Source organism: Sinocyclocheilus anshuiensis, unplaced genomic scaffold (assembly GCF_001515605.1).
Source record: "Sinocyclocheilus anshuiensis isolate Anshui unplaced genomic scaffold, SAMN03320099.WGS_v1.1 scaffold220, whole genome shotgun sequence".
NCBI classification, from domain to species: domain Eukaryota; kingdom Metazoa; phylum Chordata; class Actinopteri; order Cypriniformes; family Cyprinidae; genus Sinocyclocheilus; species Sinocyclocheilus anshuiensis.
In genome coordinates, this window is record NW_015554086.1 from 115,578 (window position 1) to 134,587 (window position 19,010).

The following is a 19,010-nucleotide window of genomic DNA, read 5'->3' on the forward strand; positions in this document are numbered from 1 at the left end:
TGATTTCTAGTCGTGTCCTCTTTTGGAAGACCAAACAAAGTAGTTTAGCTTTCACAACGAAACACACAGCTCTTCATGACATGGCGGTGGCAACAATACCACAGCGGAAATAAAAGTTACGCCTTCTTTCTTTGCATGAACATTTGGGCGGCGTTATGCGAATCTTCCCACATCGTTATTCTTGCCAATACACAGTTATTGCATTGCATTCAATTCTACATTCACAACTCTCCCAGTCTGCAGAAAGTGCTTTATAGATATACTGAAATAGTTTGTGCAATTTTAAGAACAGATAGGCCTATCTGTATAGGATAAATGAAGATTGCCAATGTATATTTTACACAGACCTATCACAAATGGCAATACTTGCAAGATTCCTTATTCATTTGCTTTTCATACTTATTCATGTTTCAGCAATTGTGTTTGTTTCCTCACTCTGCTTACCTCAGGTGACCAAACTTGTGAAAAAGGTTGGTGATTTTGAAACAAAATGTCATTACATATGAAATAATTAAAAGGTAACACTTTATATTATAGTGTGCTTGTTACACACACAGTTTATATAGTAGTAACGGTAAATTATGCATAATTACAACTCCATTTGTGAAATTTGTTAATTCTTTTTAACCTTTATTTAACTGACAAAACTGTGAATATAAGAACTAAGAATGTTTTCACTGACCAACTTAATTGTATTTTGATAATATAAACAAATTTTGATTTCATTGGCTAACACATTCCAAAAACATTTGGACATAGGCAAAATAAAAGTGAAAAGATTATAGTTAAACATCTGAACTGGTAATAGGTAAGGGTATCATAATTGGGTATAAAAATCATCCACCAAATTCTCAGTCTTTGCAAGCAAAGATGGATCATGGCTTACCACTTTGTGCCAAAATATTCTCAATTCCCCAAAAAATGAGAATTCTGCCATATTTACTCACCCTCAAGTTGCTCCAAACCTGTATGAGTTTCTTTCTTCTGTTGAACACAAAAGTGAAGAATGTTGGTAAGCAAACAGTTGATTGTAGCCATTAACCAAGTCAATGGCTACTAGCAACTGTTTGGTTTCCAACATTCTTTAAAATATAATATAATATAAAATTCATACAGGTTTGGAACAACAGGGTGAGTGAATGATGACAATTTTCATTTTGGGGTGAACTATCACTTTAATGAGAGAATTGTAAAAGCATTCAAAAAATAACATTTATCAATGCAAGACCGCAAAGAAGTTAGGTCTTAATATTTTATATTTATAATATTTCATATATAATATTGTGAAAAGGTTTAGGGAATCTCAGTCCATATAGGGAAAGGCAGGAAATCTCTGTTCGGTGTGCATAACCTTTGAGCCCTCAAATGTTACTTCATGAGAAAGCATGTATTAAATATATCGACATGAGCTTAGGAGTACTACGAAAAACCATTGTCACTTCATACAGTCTGAGATTGCAAGATGACGACAGCCCTCATTTATCACGTGCAACAACAGCTTGGTTTTGTAGATATTGAGTGGATGTGCTTGACTGGCCTGTCTGCAGTCCAGTTCTGTATTGTATTGAAATTGTGTAGCATTTCATGTAAAGGAGAATAAGACAATGATGACCACAGAGAAGTCTTATATCAAAGATGCAAATATTCCACTTGCAAAATGGCAGCATTTAGTAGTATCATCAGTTCAGAAATAATTAAAAGGAAAGGTAATGTAAACATGCCTCTGTCCCAACTTTTTTAGAGTGTTTAAAATCAAAATTTGTATATATTTACAAAATACAATTAAGTTGGTGAGTGAAAACAGATTTTTCTTTGCACTTTTGTCAGTTAAATAAAGGTTAAAGAGAATTAACAAAACACAGATTCTAGTTTTTATTGCATTTTACAAAATGTCCCAACTTTTAAGGAAATGGGGCTGTACAAGCAGCTAACCATAAACCCTAACCCTATAGTATATATGTGTTGTTAATTAATATTACTCAGTACTTACTTGTATTGTGACAAGGACACCGTACAATAAAGTGTAAACTAATGAAATCAAAATAATTGTAAATTCTTTTCAAATTAATTCATAAATCTGTAAAATTGGTATTTCAGGTATTTGTTACTAATTATATTCATGGCTAGTCCATGAAAAGAACCCTTAAGTTCTGAATACCCAGTACAGATGCTGAAATCCCTGCGCTCAGTGCTTGCTGCTTTATTTTGCAGTTGTGGTTCTCTTGGCCTCTCCATTAACTCTGACCTATGAAATGTCCTTGTAAAGTGTGATCCCCACTGATTCTCCTCTCCTGCCTGTACCCTTTCATCTCTTGTGTTCTCCTGACCCACCCACCCTCCAGAGGACTGTGACTGTGAGGGCAGTGTCAGTGGACAGCACGTAGGTGAGAGCTGGCACCTTACACACTGAATACACTCCACATGGCTTTGGCTTTGGATGATGCTTTTTTGTGTGGTGTGGTGCGCTTTATACATCGTCTGGTTTTGTTGCGAGTTCTTCGGTACACTTCACCACAGAGCTCATACGCTTGGCACATCCTAAGACCCCAGCCACTGGTCACATCTTGAGCTTCAGACAACTCCCTCTTTGAGTTTTAGTGGTTTTTAGTGTGTGCTTTTTGCTACGAGGCAGATTGCCAGATTGGTGCACTTACTGTTTTTGTGGTGCTTACTGCTTAAAGGGACAGTTCACCCAAAAATGAAAATTCTGTAATTTACTCAACCTCATGTTGTTCAGTTCAGCCTGTATGACTTTCTTACTTCTGCTGATCACAAAAAGAGAAACATTGAATGATATAATATGGTAGCATTTTTTGTTTTTCCTTTTAATGAAAGTGAATGAGGATCTGTGCCAGTATTCTGAAGTCATACTGTTGTTTTGTGTGAGGAATAGGCATTTACATTTACATTACATTTAGTCATTTAGCAGACGCTTTTATCCAAAGCGATAATTAATTAATTAGATTAAATTAAACTCAATCTGCACTTCTGCATATTCAAATTTCAATGATTTATCATGTTATATTGACATAAACCTGACACATTGGCACCATATTTGCATTTATTGTATCTTCACAGCTTCATTCACTTTTTTTTAATTTTATGGAAAAAAAACCTGCCAGCATTTTTTCTTTTGGTGTTCCATGGAAGAAAAGTATGGAAGTGCATTTCCACCACATAAGAAAAAATTAAAAGCTAGGATTATGATATAAAAAGTCAAAAGTATGACATAAAAAGTCATAATAATGACTATTTAAAATTATGGCATAAAGATCAACAATATGACAAGTATAACATATAACACGGTTGAAATTATGAGATAATGTGTACAAATGTTATTACAAATTTTTTTGTCATAATTTTGATTTATCTCATATTAATGATTTTTATCTCAGGTATGACTTTGTATCTCATAATTATGTTTTTTAATCATAATTATAATTTAGCAAAGCATATTTTTTTCTTATGTAATGGAATTGGGCTTTTACAGGGAAGGAACTTGTGTGGGCTTGAAACTTTTATTTTTGGTGAATGTTTCCTTTAAGCATGAACAACAGGGGCACTGCTACAGCCAGGGAACTATTGTTTTCGGCTAATGGCTCACAGAGGCTTTGGCATGGCTGATAGCTTGTGATAGTCTCTATAGAACTATAGAACTGCTGGATGTGTGATGGTCTAACCTTAGTTGTAGTTTCTCCAAAGTGTAAGGCAGTGGCACCGTCCTGTGGCCAGGCCTTTTCCTGGGAGTTTTACTCAGGTACCATATTTGTCATACTGTCATATCATACTTGTAAGGTGAATAGATGCATTGCTGCTTTAACTTATTCACTGCATATTCAATTTTACAAAGCAGATGAACAGTGTGTTGCTATTTTCCCCCGAGATGCAGCTGTTACATAAAATCAGCAGCAGTGTCAGGCACATGGTATTTTTAGTCTGGAGGATATACCTCTTTCCATCCTTGTCTTTTTGTCTGATCTTTGTGTTCATGTAATTATGTCATGTCTATTTCTGATTTTCTCTATATTTTTAGATGTTTTTTTTTTACCTATGTTGATCTACTGGAAAATCTTTCTGCTCTCACAGCTGGTCTAAGGAGAAGCTTCAGACTGAGCCGCAAGGATCACCAGGGTTCAACCAAAGAGTCTCGTCCAGCAGAGTCTGAAGAGAATGAGTTCCTCATATATGAAGAGGTGACACTATATCAGATGAGAGCCCAAAACAAACCAAGGCTTGTGGTGCTGATAGGTAAGATTCAAGGGATGTCAGGAGGACATTCTACACGGCCTTCAGAATCTCATTTCCTTTTTTTCTGCAGGATCTCTTGGTGCTCGGATCAATGAGTTGAAGCAGAAGGTGATTGCTGAGAATCCTCATCGGTATGGTGTCGCTGTGCCACGTGAGTTTTCTTTTTCCACTAGCCCCACATTAGAGACTATGCAGGTCCTGGCTGATAATGTACACTAAGAAGCTGAATCAAAGTAGAACCTACTTTTGTTTCCAAGTTGATGACCTGAGTTTAAAGCTTCTAATTTTAAATTTTATTTATTCAAATAACTACGTTGCGTATTGTAAAATCACATGTGACATTAACTAAAATGCTAGTATAATTTGTGTGATCATTTTCTAACAGACACAACAAGACCCAGAAAAAGCCATGAAAAGGAAGGTGTAGAATACCACTTCATCTCCAAGCAGGCCTTTGAGGCTGACATCCAATTGAATAAGTATGTTGTATGAAACTTTTTAATATCTATGTTGGGTGTGCTTTTTGTCAGTATTTTGTCAGTAAAACATCTGTGTGGCATTTTGTTAAAGGCATAGTTCACCCAAAAAGTTTTTTTTTTCTTTTGCTACCATTCTGTTGTAACTGCATGGCCATTTTCTGCTTATGTGTTCTGAGGAAGAAAAAGTCGTACAGGTTTGGTAAATGATGACAGCTTTTATTTTCGGGTGAACTACTCATTTAATACTAGTGTTATCAGATTTAATTTTACTGTTGTTTGAATTGACAAAACATGTATTGTGTATACCCAGGTTTATTGAATATGGTGAATATAAGAATAACCAATATGGGACAAGTCTGGAGTCAATCCGGAGTGTCCTGGCGAGAAATAAAGTATGTCTGGTAGATGTTCAACCTGAGGTAAATATAACATTCTGTCATTGTAATTATTTTCAGTATTGACTTTTCTCTGTATTTCTGATTCTGAGCTCTGGTCATATGTGATGTGAAGTAATACATAATGCATTTAAATAAATGAGTAATTGCACTGAAATTGTGATCTTTTTTTTTTTTTTTTGCATTGAAAAGAATAGCTTTGATATTTTGCTAATAGCTCCCTTTGTTTTACATGGCAAAAAGTCATACAGGTTTACAGGTAGATTATTGTATTCATTTCTAAGTCACTTTGGATAAAAGTGTTTGCTAATTAACAAATATGTGTAAATGGAGACCTCTTGCACAGTGGTAATGTTTCTGCTCAACCTAATCTTGATTTGAATCTACAACTTTTGCCATCAGCAGACTCATAATTGGTCATATTTGGTCATAATTGGAAACCAATGCAATGATTTATATCTTTTTTTTACTCTAAATCTCAGGCCCTGAAAATTCTCCATTCAGCAGAGTTTAAGCCCTATGTGATTTTTGTAAAGCCACGCATCCCTGAGATACATCGGCAACGTAGCTCTCCCACATCACCAGGAAGGGGTGACAACGGACACATCACAGTGAGACGGGATTTATATCACACTTCCCAAATGCAGCTAGTAAATCTCTGTCATTTAACTCTTATATTGCACACAGTGAACAAAAACTCTATATTTATATTTCTCTTTCTCTATCCTCATGTGAAAAGGATGAAGACCTGCAGGAAATGAGGCAATCAGCTGAGCAGATGGACCAGCAATATGGCTACCTAGTGGACAGGGTCCTGATAAAGGAGGACTCTGCCAGTGCCTGTGTAGAGCTGAGGAATATTTTGGAACGACTCGAGAGGGAGCCGCAGTGGGTGCCTGTCAGCTGGGTCCGAACTTGATCCTCCCTCCTTCCTTAAATTCAAACACTCACATATGGTGTAATGAAAACATAGACCTCTCTGCCTCTTTCTGAGTCTGCTATCTGCCAGTTTCTGTTTCATCCTGTTCGACTGAAGTAATACAAAGCAAAATACAAGTGCCGTCTGAATTGTTGAAACTGAGGTCTGTTGTACTGCGCTAGTGGTGAAGAGTTCTGTTCATAAGATTTTGCATGGAAGTAGCATTGATAAGAAATTAATCACTGATAGCTGAAAGAATTTGTTTTCTGTGGGAAAAAATGGTTGTCCTTATTTCTGTCGAGTGAGCTGCACAAATGAACATCAAATGAGGACAGGACCACTTCAATGAGAGGACAACACTGACTCAGGTTTACGCACTGTGTCAAAGCTGGTTTCTTCCAGGCAAACAATCTAGTGTGAAAGTCTTTGGTTTTGTTATCTTCAACTTATGCTGGCTGTGTATATTTAGTCAAATGTAAATGGGAATTATGTAAAATATCATACTGTATATTTGCAAACAATTTCAGTTTTTACACTTGTGTAAAATTTAATTTCGTATTTGGTCACACATAAATTAGTTGTAATGGTCAATGTTTTTGTGTCAAACCGATGACTGTATGATGTCTGTGTAGTTTATTAGACAAATTCTACATTATAGTCAAAGAGCATAAAGCATGTTAACATCTTGATGGCCATATAGTACTGTTCAAAATGTTATGAATGTGTGCCCTTTTAGAATACATGGAGTATTTTTGAATGTAATTGTTATAATAAAAATTACAAACTGTATGTCTTTTCTTTCAGATTTCTCTTTTATTAGAGAGAACAGAAAAACATAAAATATTATTATTTGAATATTTAATATATTTATATTACATATACACACATTTAACAAATAAATATTGCTTTGAATGTTTAAGCCAACAGACCTTGAGCATTACATTATCTTGAGCTCTTGTTGAATTTTTAGTGACTGGTAATACAGCCATCCAAGCAGCAGATGGTAGTAACAGGCTTTTTAATTCTATATTTATACCTCTTAAAACAAAACAAGCAGAGCATCATGAGGTAAAGTGGACCATTTTAAATACAAAAAAAAAAACAAGATTTATTATTATTAATTTATTGCCATTTAAGAAGTTTCATTTTTTTCAAAGATACCAAAGTACCTTCTGTCCATGAATAGGAGGGCTTGTTCGATCTGAACTGACATCAGCGAGATCATATGAAACCAACATATAAGCACATAAAATACCAAATATTTTTGGGCTCATGTACTGCAGCACATTCTCATCTGATTTCAATGGTTGGTTCTCTAAATACTGATATTCTTGCAATAGCTCTGTAAATATGCACTATGCAAAACTGCCCACATTTCAGCTCAGGTACTTCAGGTCACTGAGGAAGTGACACGTAAAAACCTAAGACCGTAACACAATTGTGTGTCATACTCAACAATCATATTTGTGAACAGTCCAATTAATGCAAGTAAACGTTTTTAAAATGGAAAAAGTCACACAGACAAATTAAGAAATCCTTGCAAGCTCTATCATGTTCTGCGCTCTCTTTCCCTTAATACATGTTTGCATGACTGCTGATAAACACACCCTGCATTGTTTAACCAACCTCAAGAAATCATCCATAATCAACGGCATTCAATGTGAAAACAATAATCCTATTAGTCAATCCAATACTCAAAATGTTAAATAAAACACCAAATGTTCTAAATTGTCCTGCTTATACTAAACTGCATACTTTAACAATCTGTAATTGCACTAAATTTAGCAAAACACCTGGTTAAACGAAAATCAATCACTTTCCTTGATTCTATATTATAGAGGTAAATTAATTCTCACTGATCATCATCATGGACCATCGTCATCATTAGTGTAAGCAGAATGTGATTTGATTAGTGTATTTTGTATCATTATGCTGATGGCCAGCTGTAGCTACATTGAGTGTGCAGGCTGGCTGTACGCTTCCTGTTTTGCAAGTGTGGTTAATGGACCAATAGTTGCTTGAAGTTTCCACTCTTGAGATACAGACTTAAGTGTTTAGATTAGACTTCAGCAAAACAAACTCAGACATCTCAAAATGAAAAGAAGACCATAATAAAAGGTAAAAATATATTATTTTGAATACGCTGACAGCGCACCCAAATTTGAAGTATTTCACAAATGTATTGTAATATATTTTTTGCTTAAATGGCTGCTTCTAACGTCATTTTATTAGAGAATTTTTAATAGACAATGCATTTTAAAACTTTTTATAGAACTATGCTTTGTCTTTTCTGGCTCCTGAACTTATTCAAAGCATATACATTTATCTATAACAAAAAATATTCACCATGGAATAAATATATCCTACCGATGTATGAATTGTATTTAAAAAATATATTATATGTGTTTATTTTCAAGTTTTAGAAGTGCCCTTACCTATATCATTTTCATGAAATATGGTTGAAGTATTGTACTCTGTATTTTGTGATGATCATAAATGCATTATACATTTTGTAAAATGTTGCAATATGGATCTTGCTAATGTAGGTCACATTACTCAATAGGCTGCTATCATTGCAACATACAGTATTCTGACCGTCTAACACCAATAGAGCATGACAGCTTCATAAATGTTTAACACCCACAAATGACAGCTTGCAATTGGTATGATGTGATCTTGCACTTATGAACAAGGTTCCCACTCATTTTGACCAATGATCTGCCATGCTTTCCAGATATTCGTGATGAAATTATTATTTTTTTATTATTATTATTTTTAATAATTAAAAAAAGTGATTACATCCTACCGATGTATGAATCGTATTTAAAAAATATATTATATGTGTTTATTTTCAAGTTTTAGAAGTGCCCTTACCTATATCATTTTCATGAAATATGAAGTATTGTACTCTGTATTTTGTGATGATCATAAATGCATTATACATTTTGTAAAATGTTGCAATATGGATCTTGCTAATGTAGGTCACATTACTCAATAGGCTGCTATCATTGCAACATACAGTATTCTGACCGTCTAACACCAATAGAGCATGACAGCTTCATAAATGTTTAACACCCACAAATGACAGCTTGCAATTGGTATGATGTGATCTTGCACTTATGAACAAGGTTCCCACTCATTTTGACCAATGATCTGCCATGCTTTCCAGATATTCGTGATGAAATTATTATTTTTTTATTATTATTATTTTTAATAATTAAAAAAAGTGATTACATTTACAAAGAGTAATTTCTAGCACAACCAATTAGAAAATGTTGAATTATAGGATGTAAAAAAAAAAAAAAATCCAGAACTTTTTTCCCCATTTCCCTGGCCTGATATTTTTTTCTATTTGTGACCCTGGACAACAACGTGGGTTCACGTGACAAGAGTGATGCGAGAAGACTGACACTATATGATGGCGGATCCAAAGCACAACTTTTGTTAATACAACTTTCATTTATTCGTTTAATAGCCTATAAGTGAGTGTCTTTGTTGCTGGGTTTTCATTCAAAAAATAACAATGAACCACAAACTAAGCATTCGTTTTAAATAAGGGAAAATACCTTATTTATTTGGGTTACAATGGCTATATCCATCTTATTCATTTTGTCAATGTAAGGTAGATGTTTAATATATGCGAATTTGCCATTGTACTATTTTATGGCTGATGTGTTTAATTAATTAATTAATAAGATAATAAACCACAAACTACGAACGTTTTAAGGTTGCCTGAGGGGAAATCCATAGGCTATTTATTTGTGTTAAACTACCATTTTTTTTTTTACAACAATGGTATATATACACACTCATTTACCTCTGTATCAGCTTTTTTTCTTACTCAGGCACGTGACCAACAATGGTCGTCGGTGAACTACAATGAACAATAACCATGCGGTTCACTATGACCGCTTAGACTGAAATAATTAAACTAAACAATAACACATACAAATATAATTTTTACAAGAAATTATATCAGTTATTTACCTCTATAATCGATTTTACTCTTACACAGGCGTGTGTCACCAACAATGGCGTAGTGAACGAGTAAAATGTGACTCAACAATATTCAATCGGCTTCTTCAGATACTGGATGGCTCGAAATAAATCAATTATAATACTTTGGTACACTTTCGGATGATTTTTTTTATCTATATCTCTTCAAATTAGATCGCGAAAATCAGATCACGTCTTTTCTTCTCGGTCTAGCTCATCTCTTCTGTCTTTGCGCATGCTCGTCACCACGCAGGGGGCGCAACGACAGAGAGCTCTCATTGGTCAATAACTAATCTTCTAAATAGGATAAATTGACTAATTTTTAAATGTTCTTTAATAACCTCTACACCTCTTTTCAACATTTATTAGAGAAATATGATGTTACTAAACTGTGAATAAATTAAATAATTCCCTTCAATTACACTTCATTTAACCGGGGTTTCATAAAAGTTTTATGTTTAATATAAGCGACTTTGTCATTGTAGCATGGTTGATGTTGTGTGTGTTTTTCATCAAGAGTAATACTGAATTAACCGTAAGAATTAATTTTGTTTCAAGAATAGGAAAGACCCAACATTAAAGATCAAAATAAGCGCTACAGATGTGAGAATGCAAGATTTGTTGCTGCTGAGGTAGACGCTCTCGCTCCTTCTCTGCTGTCTGTAGAAATTGTTGTTAATTCTTAATTTGGGTACGGCAGAGACATGTTACAGGTTATAATATAATCCAAAAATCATGGCAACAAATGATTTTTTAAGTCAGTTTAATACTCAACCCCAGGCCAATGCCAAGTCCAATTATGCCTGTGGATGTGGCAATGAGAATTTGTCTGGCACATTCGCCGCCTCTTCGCAGTTTCCTCAGTTCATATGAGGTCTGCAAGTCCAGGAGCCTAGTCAACCAGTACAAACCTCTGAGATCCTGCATCAGCACCAAGACAGATGTGGACACTGATAATATAGGATGGAAGAGTCCCGAGACCAAAAACAAAAAGAAAGTGGTTTTTGCTGACTCCAAAGGCATGTCTCTGACAGCAGTCTATGTATTCAAGGAATTCGAGGAAGACCCCATGTTAGACCTGCCGTTCGAATTATCAGACTTGGAGGACGCCATTGTGGGCCTGAAAGCGGAGGAGGAGAAGAATTTGATTTTGGATTTCCCTCAGCCTGCTGCAGACTACTTGGACTTTCGGAACCGTCTAAAGAAGAGCCTGGTATGCTTGGAAAACTGCATAATTCAAGAGAGATCGCTCACCGGCACAGTCAAAGTGAGCAACGTAAGCTTTGAGAAAATGGTCCATATGCGAATAACATTTGATTCATGGAAAAGCTACGCTGATATTCCTTGTACATACATGAATAATGTTTATGGTTGTGAGGACGTTGACGCTTTCTCGTTTTCCATCGACCTTCCAAGTTTTGTGCCCCCACAAGAGCAGGTGGAGTTCTGCATATCCTACAAAACTCATGATACCACATACTGGGACAATAACGACGGGAAAAATTACAAGCTGGTACATGCAGAGAATGACCCCAGCCAGACCAGTGTAACCCAACAGACGGCAACAGATTTCAAGAATCAAGGCAAACAGCCAGAGATGGAATATGATCAATTTGGGAGCCCGAGAACGTCTAGTGGATTCTTCCCCGAGTGGCAGAGTTGGGGTCATATTGAGAACAACACCCCCTACTGGTGACAGTTCAAGACCCCTGATGAACTTGAAGTAAATGTTGTAACAAGGACAAATGCAAATGGTTTCAGAATTTACTTTTGAAAAGTCTGAAGAGTAGAAATTAGCAATGATATCCTCAAAAGAAAACACTTTTGGCCATGTGTGGCCATCTTTTATACTGTCCAAATTAATTCAATGTTGGTGTATGATTTTGAGATACACATTTAGTTTAAAATTATAAGTTTGGGCTCTATGCAACTTTGAGACTAACCATGTTAACCGTATGGAAGTTACTCAGAATGAAAAATGTTGGTTTATGTAATTTTCTAATATTTCTAGCACACTACGTACACTATTTTGTAGATCTGACATGGGGTAAACCAATAATTTTCATAACATAGATGCCTTCCTTTGTGTTATTCTGTAATTAACTGTTATGCAAAGGCATTGTTTTGGATATCTTTCCAAATGTCCTTGAATGAAGCGAACAACTAGCATTTGCTCTGAAATAGATTCTGCAACATACTATTTTCTGCAACATATTACCTTGAAGGGTAATAATTTTATAATTATTCTATCTAAAGTCACTGAATTTTGGGAATCCTGCTTTTGAAATGTGACTGGACGTTAATAATGTAAGTCATCTTTAAAGGGATAGTTCAACCAAAAATTAAAGTTCTGTAATTTATTCAACCTCCAAACATGTATGCATTTCCGTTATTTTAACACAATAGAAGATATTGAATAAAATGTATCTGTTTTTTTTTTTTTGGCCATATAATGAAAGTAAATGTTGTTATGGACCCCACTGACTTTTATTGTATGGACAAAACAGTTCTTCAAATGATGTTCTCCAGTGTTCCACTGAAGAAAAAGTTGTTGAAGTTTAATACCACGTGAGGGTGATTAAAAGATGACAGAATTTCAATTTTGAGTGAATTGTCCCTTTAACAGCAGTGCATAAAATGTGTGTAATTTTCGGATTATGGAATAATCTGGTACAATATGAGATTGCTTCATATTGAAGTTTTTGCATCTCATTTGATAGTACCAGTTTATCTGTCTTTTTCTAATGAATGCACTAAGCGTGACACACTATAAGGGAGTCCATGAGAGATAATAATGCCCATTAAATGCTAAATCCTTGCTGTTGCACTTCCGATTTTTCCTACGTCTGTTCTACTTTTGCTGCACTTTCCTACAACAATTTTTTCCTACAACATATTTGCTGCTATGGTGCTATTGTGTGTGGCTGTGTGTGCTGCATTCTGATTTATGACCCATGGTGTGTGGAAACTCTCCAGTGTTATTTGGAGGATAAAAGATGAGGGATTTGGACGTAACTTTACGAAGGTCATAGTAAGTCAGGTAGAGTGGCTAAAGAGAGTGATAATATTGAATGAGATTGTTGCTTTTTTCCTGATTTTTTTTTCCTCTTCCGCTACAATAGAAAAACAGGTTGAGGCTTTGAACGAAAGTGATTGTAGACTGTGATGAACCGTGAGCTGCTGTAATTGCGGAGAAGGATCATGTAGGTTGAATGTAAAAAGGGGCCTACACAAGCCACAGTGTATGCCTACATATTTTTCTACTGCAAAGAAAGATGTTTGTTTAAAAGAATCTTGTACTATACTCTGTGTTCCTGTTAGAAATAAATTCTAATGTTTCTATGATTAGTGGACTTGTGTTTTATTATTAATATGTCATGTTTTGCTTCAACTGCTTCTCATTAATATCATGACTTCAATATCAACCATGAGATGACACCAGGCCTATGTTATATACTAATTAATGAAAATGAATGTTTTGCTTAGGAGTGTATCAACATGTTTATGACCTTTTAGAGTCAGGAATCATTCCTGAATGAGAAGAATAAATACCTGTTAAGAGATAAAAATGTGTCTAATGTGCAGATGACCAACAAGCATAAATGTTTACAAAAGAGCATATTTCTAATAACAGAATGAGTGCTGTTAAGATTGCTGACAAATATTTACTCCCATAACTAGAGGAAGCTAAGCTGGAAATAAACAATTTTTTTTAGCCTACTCTTGACTCATTTACCAGATGTTTTATAAGTTAGTGATGTGTTTTTGTGGGAGCATTTTGTCAGTATATCCTGAATGTTTAGCCGAATGTTTCAGTTCAGTTTTGCTATTAGTGTTCAGTAGTACCTCAATTTGCTTACTAATTTGTTTACTAACTGAATCCTGTTAAGTTTTTAGGCTTGTCCTCATCATGAACATTAAAAATTATATACAAAATGGATATTTCTTTGCTAACTTATCAAATAAGTGAATTTGTGATATTGATTATGTGACTCTTCATACAGAGAGTCAGATGTTCTTCCACTGAAGCTTTCTGGATCAATAATAATAATAAAAAAAATGCATTAAAATGCTTTAAATTGGAAATATGCTAAATCTTCCACATGCATCACCTCTAGCCAATATATAAGCACAGTCTGTGATGTAAGGATGTATATGCACTCTGATAAGAATAATTGTCAATTGTATTATCATTCTTGGAATCCCAAAAAAAGTTGCAGAGCTTTATAATCAGTGTAATTCAAAATGATGTGAAGTCGCAATCCTAAAGGGTTACGATTCTAAAACTGGTTTGAACCAAATTGCAAACGAGCAGCAAAGCATTATTCCACAATCATATTATTGTGTTCAGAGTAATGAAGGTGATGCAGTAATTCAAATCATGTGTTACAAGGAAAAGAACATTAGAGAGAGCAAACCAGTCTTCAACCATTAACCCAGAGCAGCTGAATCTCCTGATGCGAAATCATTACATTTTTGTCACAAGATGGAACAATAATAGTTCCCTAATAATGTAAACAAATAGGTGGTATAGATTATTAACATTTTAACAGGGTATTGCGGTGTGGTGGTTAATGCACAGGGCTAATAACCAGAAGATTACTGGTTCAATTTCCATAAGTACTGAGCCATGAACCCTTGAGCAGGATTATCCTCATAATAAGTCTATTGTAAGTTGCTATGGATAAAAGCAACTGCTAAATAAATTAACTTTACTATAGGGCTCACAACTGCATAAAGTCACAAATTGTTTCTCCAACAAAATTAACTGCAGCCGCTATATTGTTTGTAATGACTTTTACACAAAAGGCACTAATCAGATGATTGATGGTGCAGTAACTATATGGCTTAGTATGGATCACATTCTGATTAATAACAATTCGCCCTTCACATTATATCCACTAGTTCTATTATTAGTCTTTGTTGATACCCTTATATAGTCTTTTGGGTATCTTCCTGACAATTTTGCAGAGCACTACAGATCAGTCAGATGGCTTAAAAGTGATAGTGAGATACCACTAGCATCTATATGTAGCTCTTTATTACCAGGCATGTTTGGTTTATATGTACAATAACAATTCAAATAATGTACCAAGTCAAGTCAAGTCACCTTTATTTATATAGTGCTTTTAACAATACAGATTGTGTCAAAGCAACTGAACAGCATTCATTAGGAAAATAGTGTGTCAATAATGCAAAATGACAATAATAAACACTCATTTTTCAGTTAAAGGCAGTTCATCATTGAATTCAGTGATGTCATCATCCAGCTCAGTTCAGTTTAAATAGTATCTGTGCAATCAAGTCAACGATCTAGGCTATTATATGCAGAGTTTTTAGGTCCTATAATTAACACAAATAATGTATGCCAAATAATATATGCTAAGGTACATTAACGTGTGCTAATAGGTGTCTGGAGTCAAACCAACTAAAATGTCAACCTCTTTCACAGTCTCTCTTATCTTTAACAGCTCTTAAACTTAATGTAGCAAGCTTTCAGAAGTATGCCTGCAAAACCAACAGCATTGTGACTCTCTGATTAAACAAGACACACTGGCAAACAATTGGCTGATTAAAATTCCAGCTTTTCATCATGCTGTTTACCGCAAATAATTTTGAAGTAAACAAGTCTATTTCTTCACTGAATGCATAAAAATGATCATTAGAGACAGCTTTTTTTTTTTTTTCGGTAAACAGCAATGCACAATGGTCTAGCCATTTGGCTACTTTTGGTGAGTTCATTACAAAGATGCTAATGTTACATGTTGACTGAGAATAATATGAAATGAGATTGAATAAATGAGACTTCATTGCTTTTGCGTTCACTCTCAAAGGTTTCGTGCTCCCCTAAACCTTTGCGAACAAAAATGTTGACCAAAATATACAAATTTTGAACAAATGCATAACTGGTGATGGAAATAATATGAGATGGGCTTTTGAGAGTGAAGACCATTTATTTGGCAAATTTCTTTTGCAAAAGAAAGCAAAAGTTTTGCAAGCAAAACAAGTTTCTCAAGGCAAAGCAAACATTTCGTAAGCAAAAGCACTGAAGCATAATTGCAAAAGCAATGAAACAAATTTCTTTCTGCCATTTGATCTTTTTTCCCTCCATGTGATATTGCTCCATGGTTCAGTACTAGTAAAATCCATTAATGAGAGGAAATGGGTACATTTAGCACTAAATAGGCAAAATAGGTTGAATCTTGAGTAATCTTGCATATTCTAGTCTTAAGTGTTGCACTGAACAACATCAAGATTAGGTAACATACAACCTTTTGGAAGCGAATTTTCCACTCCCCTGTATGACTTCAAGGGTCAAGCTCAGGCTTAAAAGCCCAGTTGAGGACACTGAGCCCAGTTTTACTCAGCACTTGAAATCCCATGCATACATGTGTCATTGATTGGCCTGCTGGGTAAGTGTTTGCGTAGGGAGAGCTGGAAACCATTGCTCCCTGTATCTATGTTTAGTTCCTAAGCTCATACCTCTTAGTCTTGACATGCTGGCAACTGAACTAAATGTCAAACATCTTTCATGATATACTACAGTATATCATTTAAACAGAAATATTTTCAATGAATGCAGGACTCTATATAAACCAACCAAAACAATTTGAGGTTGGGAGGTGACACGCATGTCCTAGATTTGATATTGTCTTCTATGGAACTCAGGTTGTACAAGTGTTGAAAAATGTTCAAAGAAAGTAGGGCACTGTATTTACCCAATACTGGAGGCTGAGATGTGACACACATCCAAAAGCAAAATTTGCTTTGTGTCTGAAAACTATTACCTCAGTTATCTAATAATAAACATTGCACAAGTTAAGATTAAAATGAACTCAAGATGATGTGTGAGACAAATGGTATTTTTAAACTTCTTAAAAATCATGCATGCATAATCGTATTACTATTGTAAATACATGTAATGTGTAACAAGGACAATGTAAAATAAAGTATTGCCAACTTTTGTCATTTAGTATGTTTTAAGTATTTCTAGTTCAAACATTACATCAGCCAAATGCATATTTCTGAATTTTTATGGTCAGCGCATGTTCTGAAAAATTGGTATATTTAGCCATAAATCAGATATCAGAAATCAGAAAAAAATTAAATTAAACTTCAATACATTTTGTAGTTATGTAATGATGATTATAATGAATGAAGGGAGGTGCTGACCACAGTGGCATATGCCATAACTATTAATGTGCTTGAATTTTACAGAGATGACAGGCATGAACTGACATGTCTGCCTGAATACAGAGCTGCTGATTTTCACAGTGAGACAGACATTTCTACATACACATACCAATAATTTCACACATACAGCACATTAGCTGGAATTCTCTTTCTCAAAGAAAAGAAAATGTAAAAACTAATAAACAAACAAACAAATAGAACATACCTTTAAAGAAGTTTTTAATGCTAATGAAATTAGAAAATAATATATTTAATTCCAAAGTTGGTTTAGATGTTTTAGTAAATGTCAGTGTTTTAGCATTTGTCAGTATTAAGTGGAATTGACAATAACTTGGCTGTCACCTCATTTGTAATCATGAAAGGTTACTGTAGAGTAAAGAATATAAATCAAATGCCTGCCAATGTTCTTTATTTAATCAGTGATGATCCAAGTTTAAATCAATTAAATCAACATAACTCTGACCTGTCAGGCAAATGTTGCTGTATTTAGCTAAAACATACAGAGTCCGTATCTAATTCTCGCATTTTATAATTGCAAAAGGTGAATCTGTACTTGTGAAATCAAGAGATCATCATCTCTGCTGTATATAGGAAGAGATTAAATATAACACATGACAGTGGGCCGGGCCTCTAAAGTAGGACACATCCAGGGATTATTATGGCCAGTGTTTATCTTCCTAGTTTATCTTCCTAGTTTATCTCCCTTTATGCTTTGACCACTGTCACAGACAAAACACTATATTACCATACATATATAGTAACGGGGTGAAGAATCACACGACAAGTAATCTCAATCAATACCCCGGAGGGTGGATTTATTGGTGTGGTGGGTGAGAGGGAGAAAGGTCCAGGTAGGTGCTCCGGTGCCGTGAGTGCTCTCTTCCGTCTTCCCAGTGCAGAGGGTCCGTGCAGTGCTCCTGTGGGGCTGGTCGGTCACACGCTGCTGTCTGTGGGAAAAATGAGAGGGCAAGTTAGTGCTCAGTCTCATGGAGGAATCTCCTAGATGGCAGGGCTTGCGTGGCTTATGTGGCCGCCTCTTGATGAGCTGCAGCTGTGACCAATCAGCCTGTGATGAGGACGGCCAGGTGTGCCTTGCCTTGTTTCCAGGGCGATGCTGATGAAGCTGCGGGACGCTCGTCACAATATATATACCATATATTAAACGTTGTTTTCAGAAAATATACCTTTGAAGTAAATGTATTTTCCTCACATCAATGGCAAATAAATCAATATATAAATAACATTTTTATTTTAAGCATAGACCTTACTATATTTTATTACATTTATGCTACAAGAAGAAAAAAGCAAATGTGGCAAGAAAAATTTATTCCTGATAAGTAATTTTTTATAAATAATATATTATCTGAAAAGCATTAATACACATTGTTCCTCAAATGATTTTACATTTAACTGGAAAACAAAACAAAATACCTTAATACCCTTGTATGTACATTTTTATCTGCAATGCATTTTTGTAATATAATTTGAGACTAAGATATTAAGACTATTCATCTAAGACTTACACACTGCACTTCTTGACCTCATGCGCTCTTTGATCTTGTATGTGGTTGAGATTCAATTGAAATCGGTATATATCTGTATTTGCAGTCAAGACCCCCTCGGGGTTGATCTTATACCACAAAATACTTTGAAACCAAACTATGGTGGTACAATCAGAGAGCAATGAGAAGAACAAATCCCTGAAACTTAACCTGTATTACTTGCTTTTGAAAGATCTAGTGAAACCTGCATGAAATTGGACTTAGAGAATCCAATAGA

General features: G+C 35.0%; 2 protein-coding genes across 6 annotated transcripts in view; both read left to right on the forward strand.

Moving 5' to 3' along the window:
- The window catches only part of mpp3b (MAGUK p55 scaffold protein 3b), a 22,038-nt gene extending 15,227 nt beyond the window's left edge, over positions 1 to 6,811 (forward strand). For 2 of the 5 annotated variants that reach the window (XM_016461394.1, XM_016461395.1), the window contains exons 12-20: positions 450 to 470; positions 2,343 to 2,384; positions 3,686 to 3,757; positions 4,087 to 4,248; positions 4,319 to 4,399; positions 4,634 to 4,727; positions 5,038 to 5,146; positions 5,605 to 5,733; positions 5,862 to 6,811. In XM_016461394.1, the coding sequence (XP_016316880.1) occupies positions 450 to 470; positions 2,343 to 2,384; positions 3,686 to 3,757; positions 4,087 to 4,248; positions 4,319 to 4,399; positions 4,634 to 4,727; positions 5,038 to 5,146; positions 5,605 to 5,733; positions 5,862 to 6,041 (890 nt within the window). In that variant the 3' untranslated portion in view covers positions 6,042 to 6,811. The remainder of the gene's footprint in view (positions 1 to 449; positions 471 to 2,342; positions 2,385 to 3,685; positions 3,758 to 4,086; positions 4,249 to 4,318; positions 4,400 to 4,633; positions 4,728 to 5,037; positions 5,147 to 5,604; positions 5,734 to 5,861) is intronic. The other 3 variants (XM_016461396.1, XM_016461397.1, XM_016461398.1) reach the window with 3 other exon arrangements.
- Positions 6,812 to 10,809: 3,998 nt separating this feature from the next.
- On the forward strand, positions 10,810 to 13,375 carry LOC107669176 (protein phosphatase 1 regulatory subunit 3C-B-like). The gene has a single exon (XM_016461309.1). The coding sequence runs from the start codon at positions 10,822 to 10,824 to the stop codon at positions 11,731 to 11,733; it is 912 nt and encodes a 303-aa protein (XP_016316795.1). The 5' UTR covers positions 10,810 to 10,821; the 3' UTR covers positions 11,734 to 13,375.
- The last annotated feature ends 5,635 nt before the right edge of the window (positions 13,376 to 19,010 follow it).

Excerpts from the sequence above, each read along its gene's own strand:
- LOC107669176 (XM_016461309.1), top strand. The coding sequence starts at position 10,822 with ATGCCAAGTCCAATTATGCCTGTGGATGTGGCAATGAGAATTTGTCTG.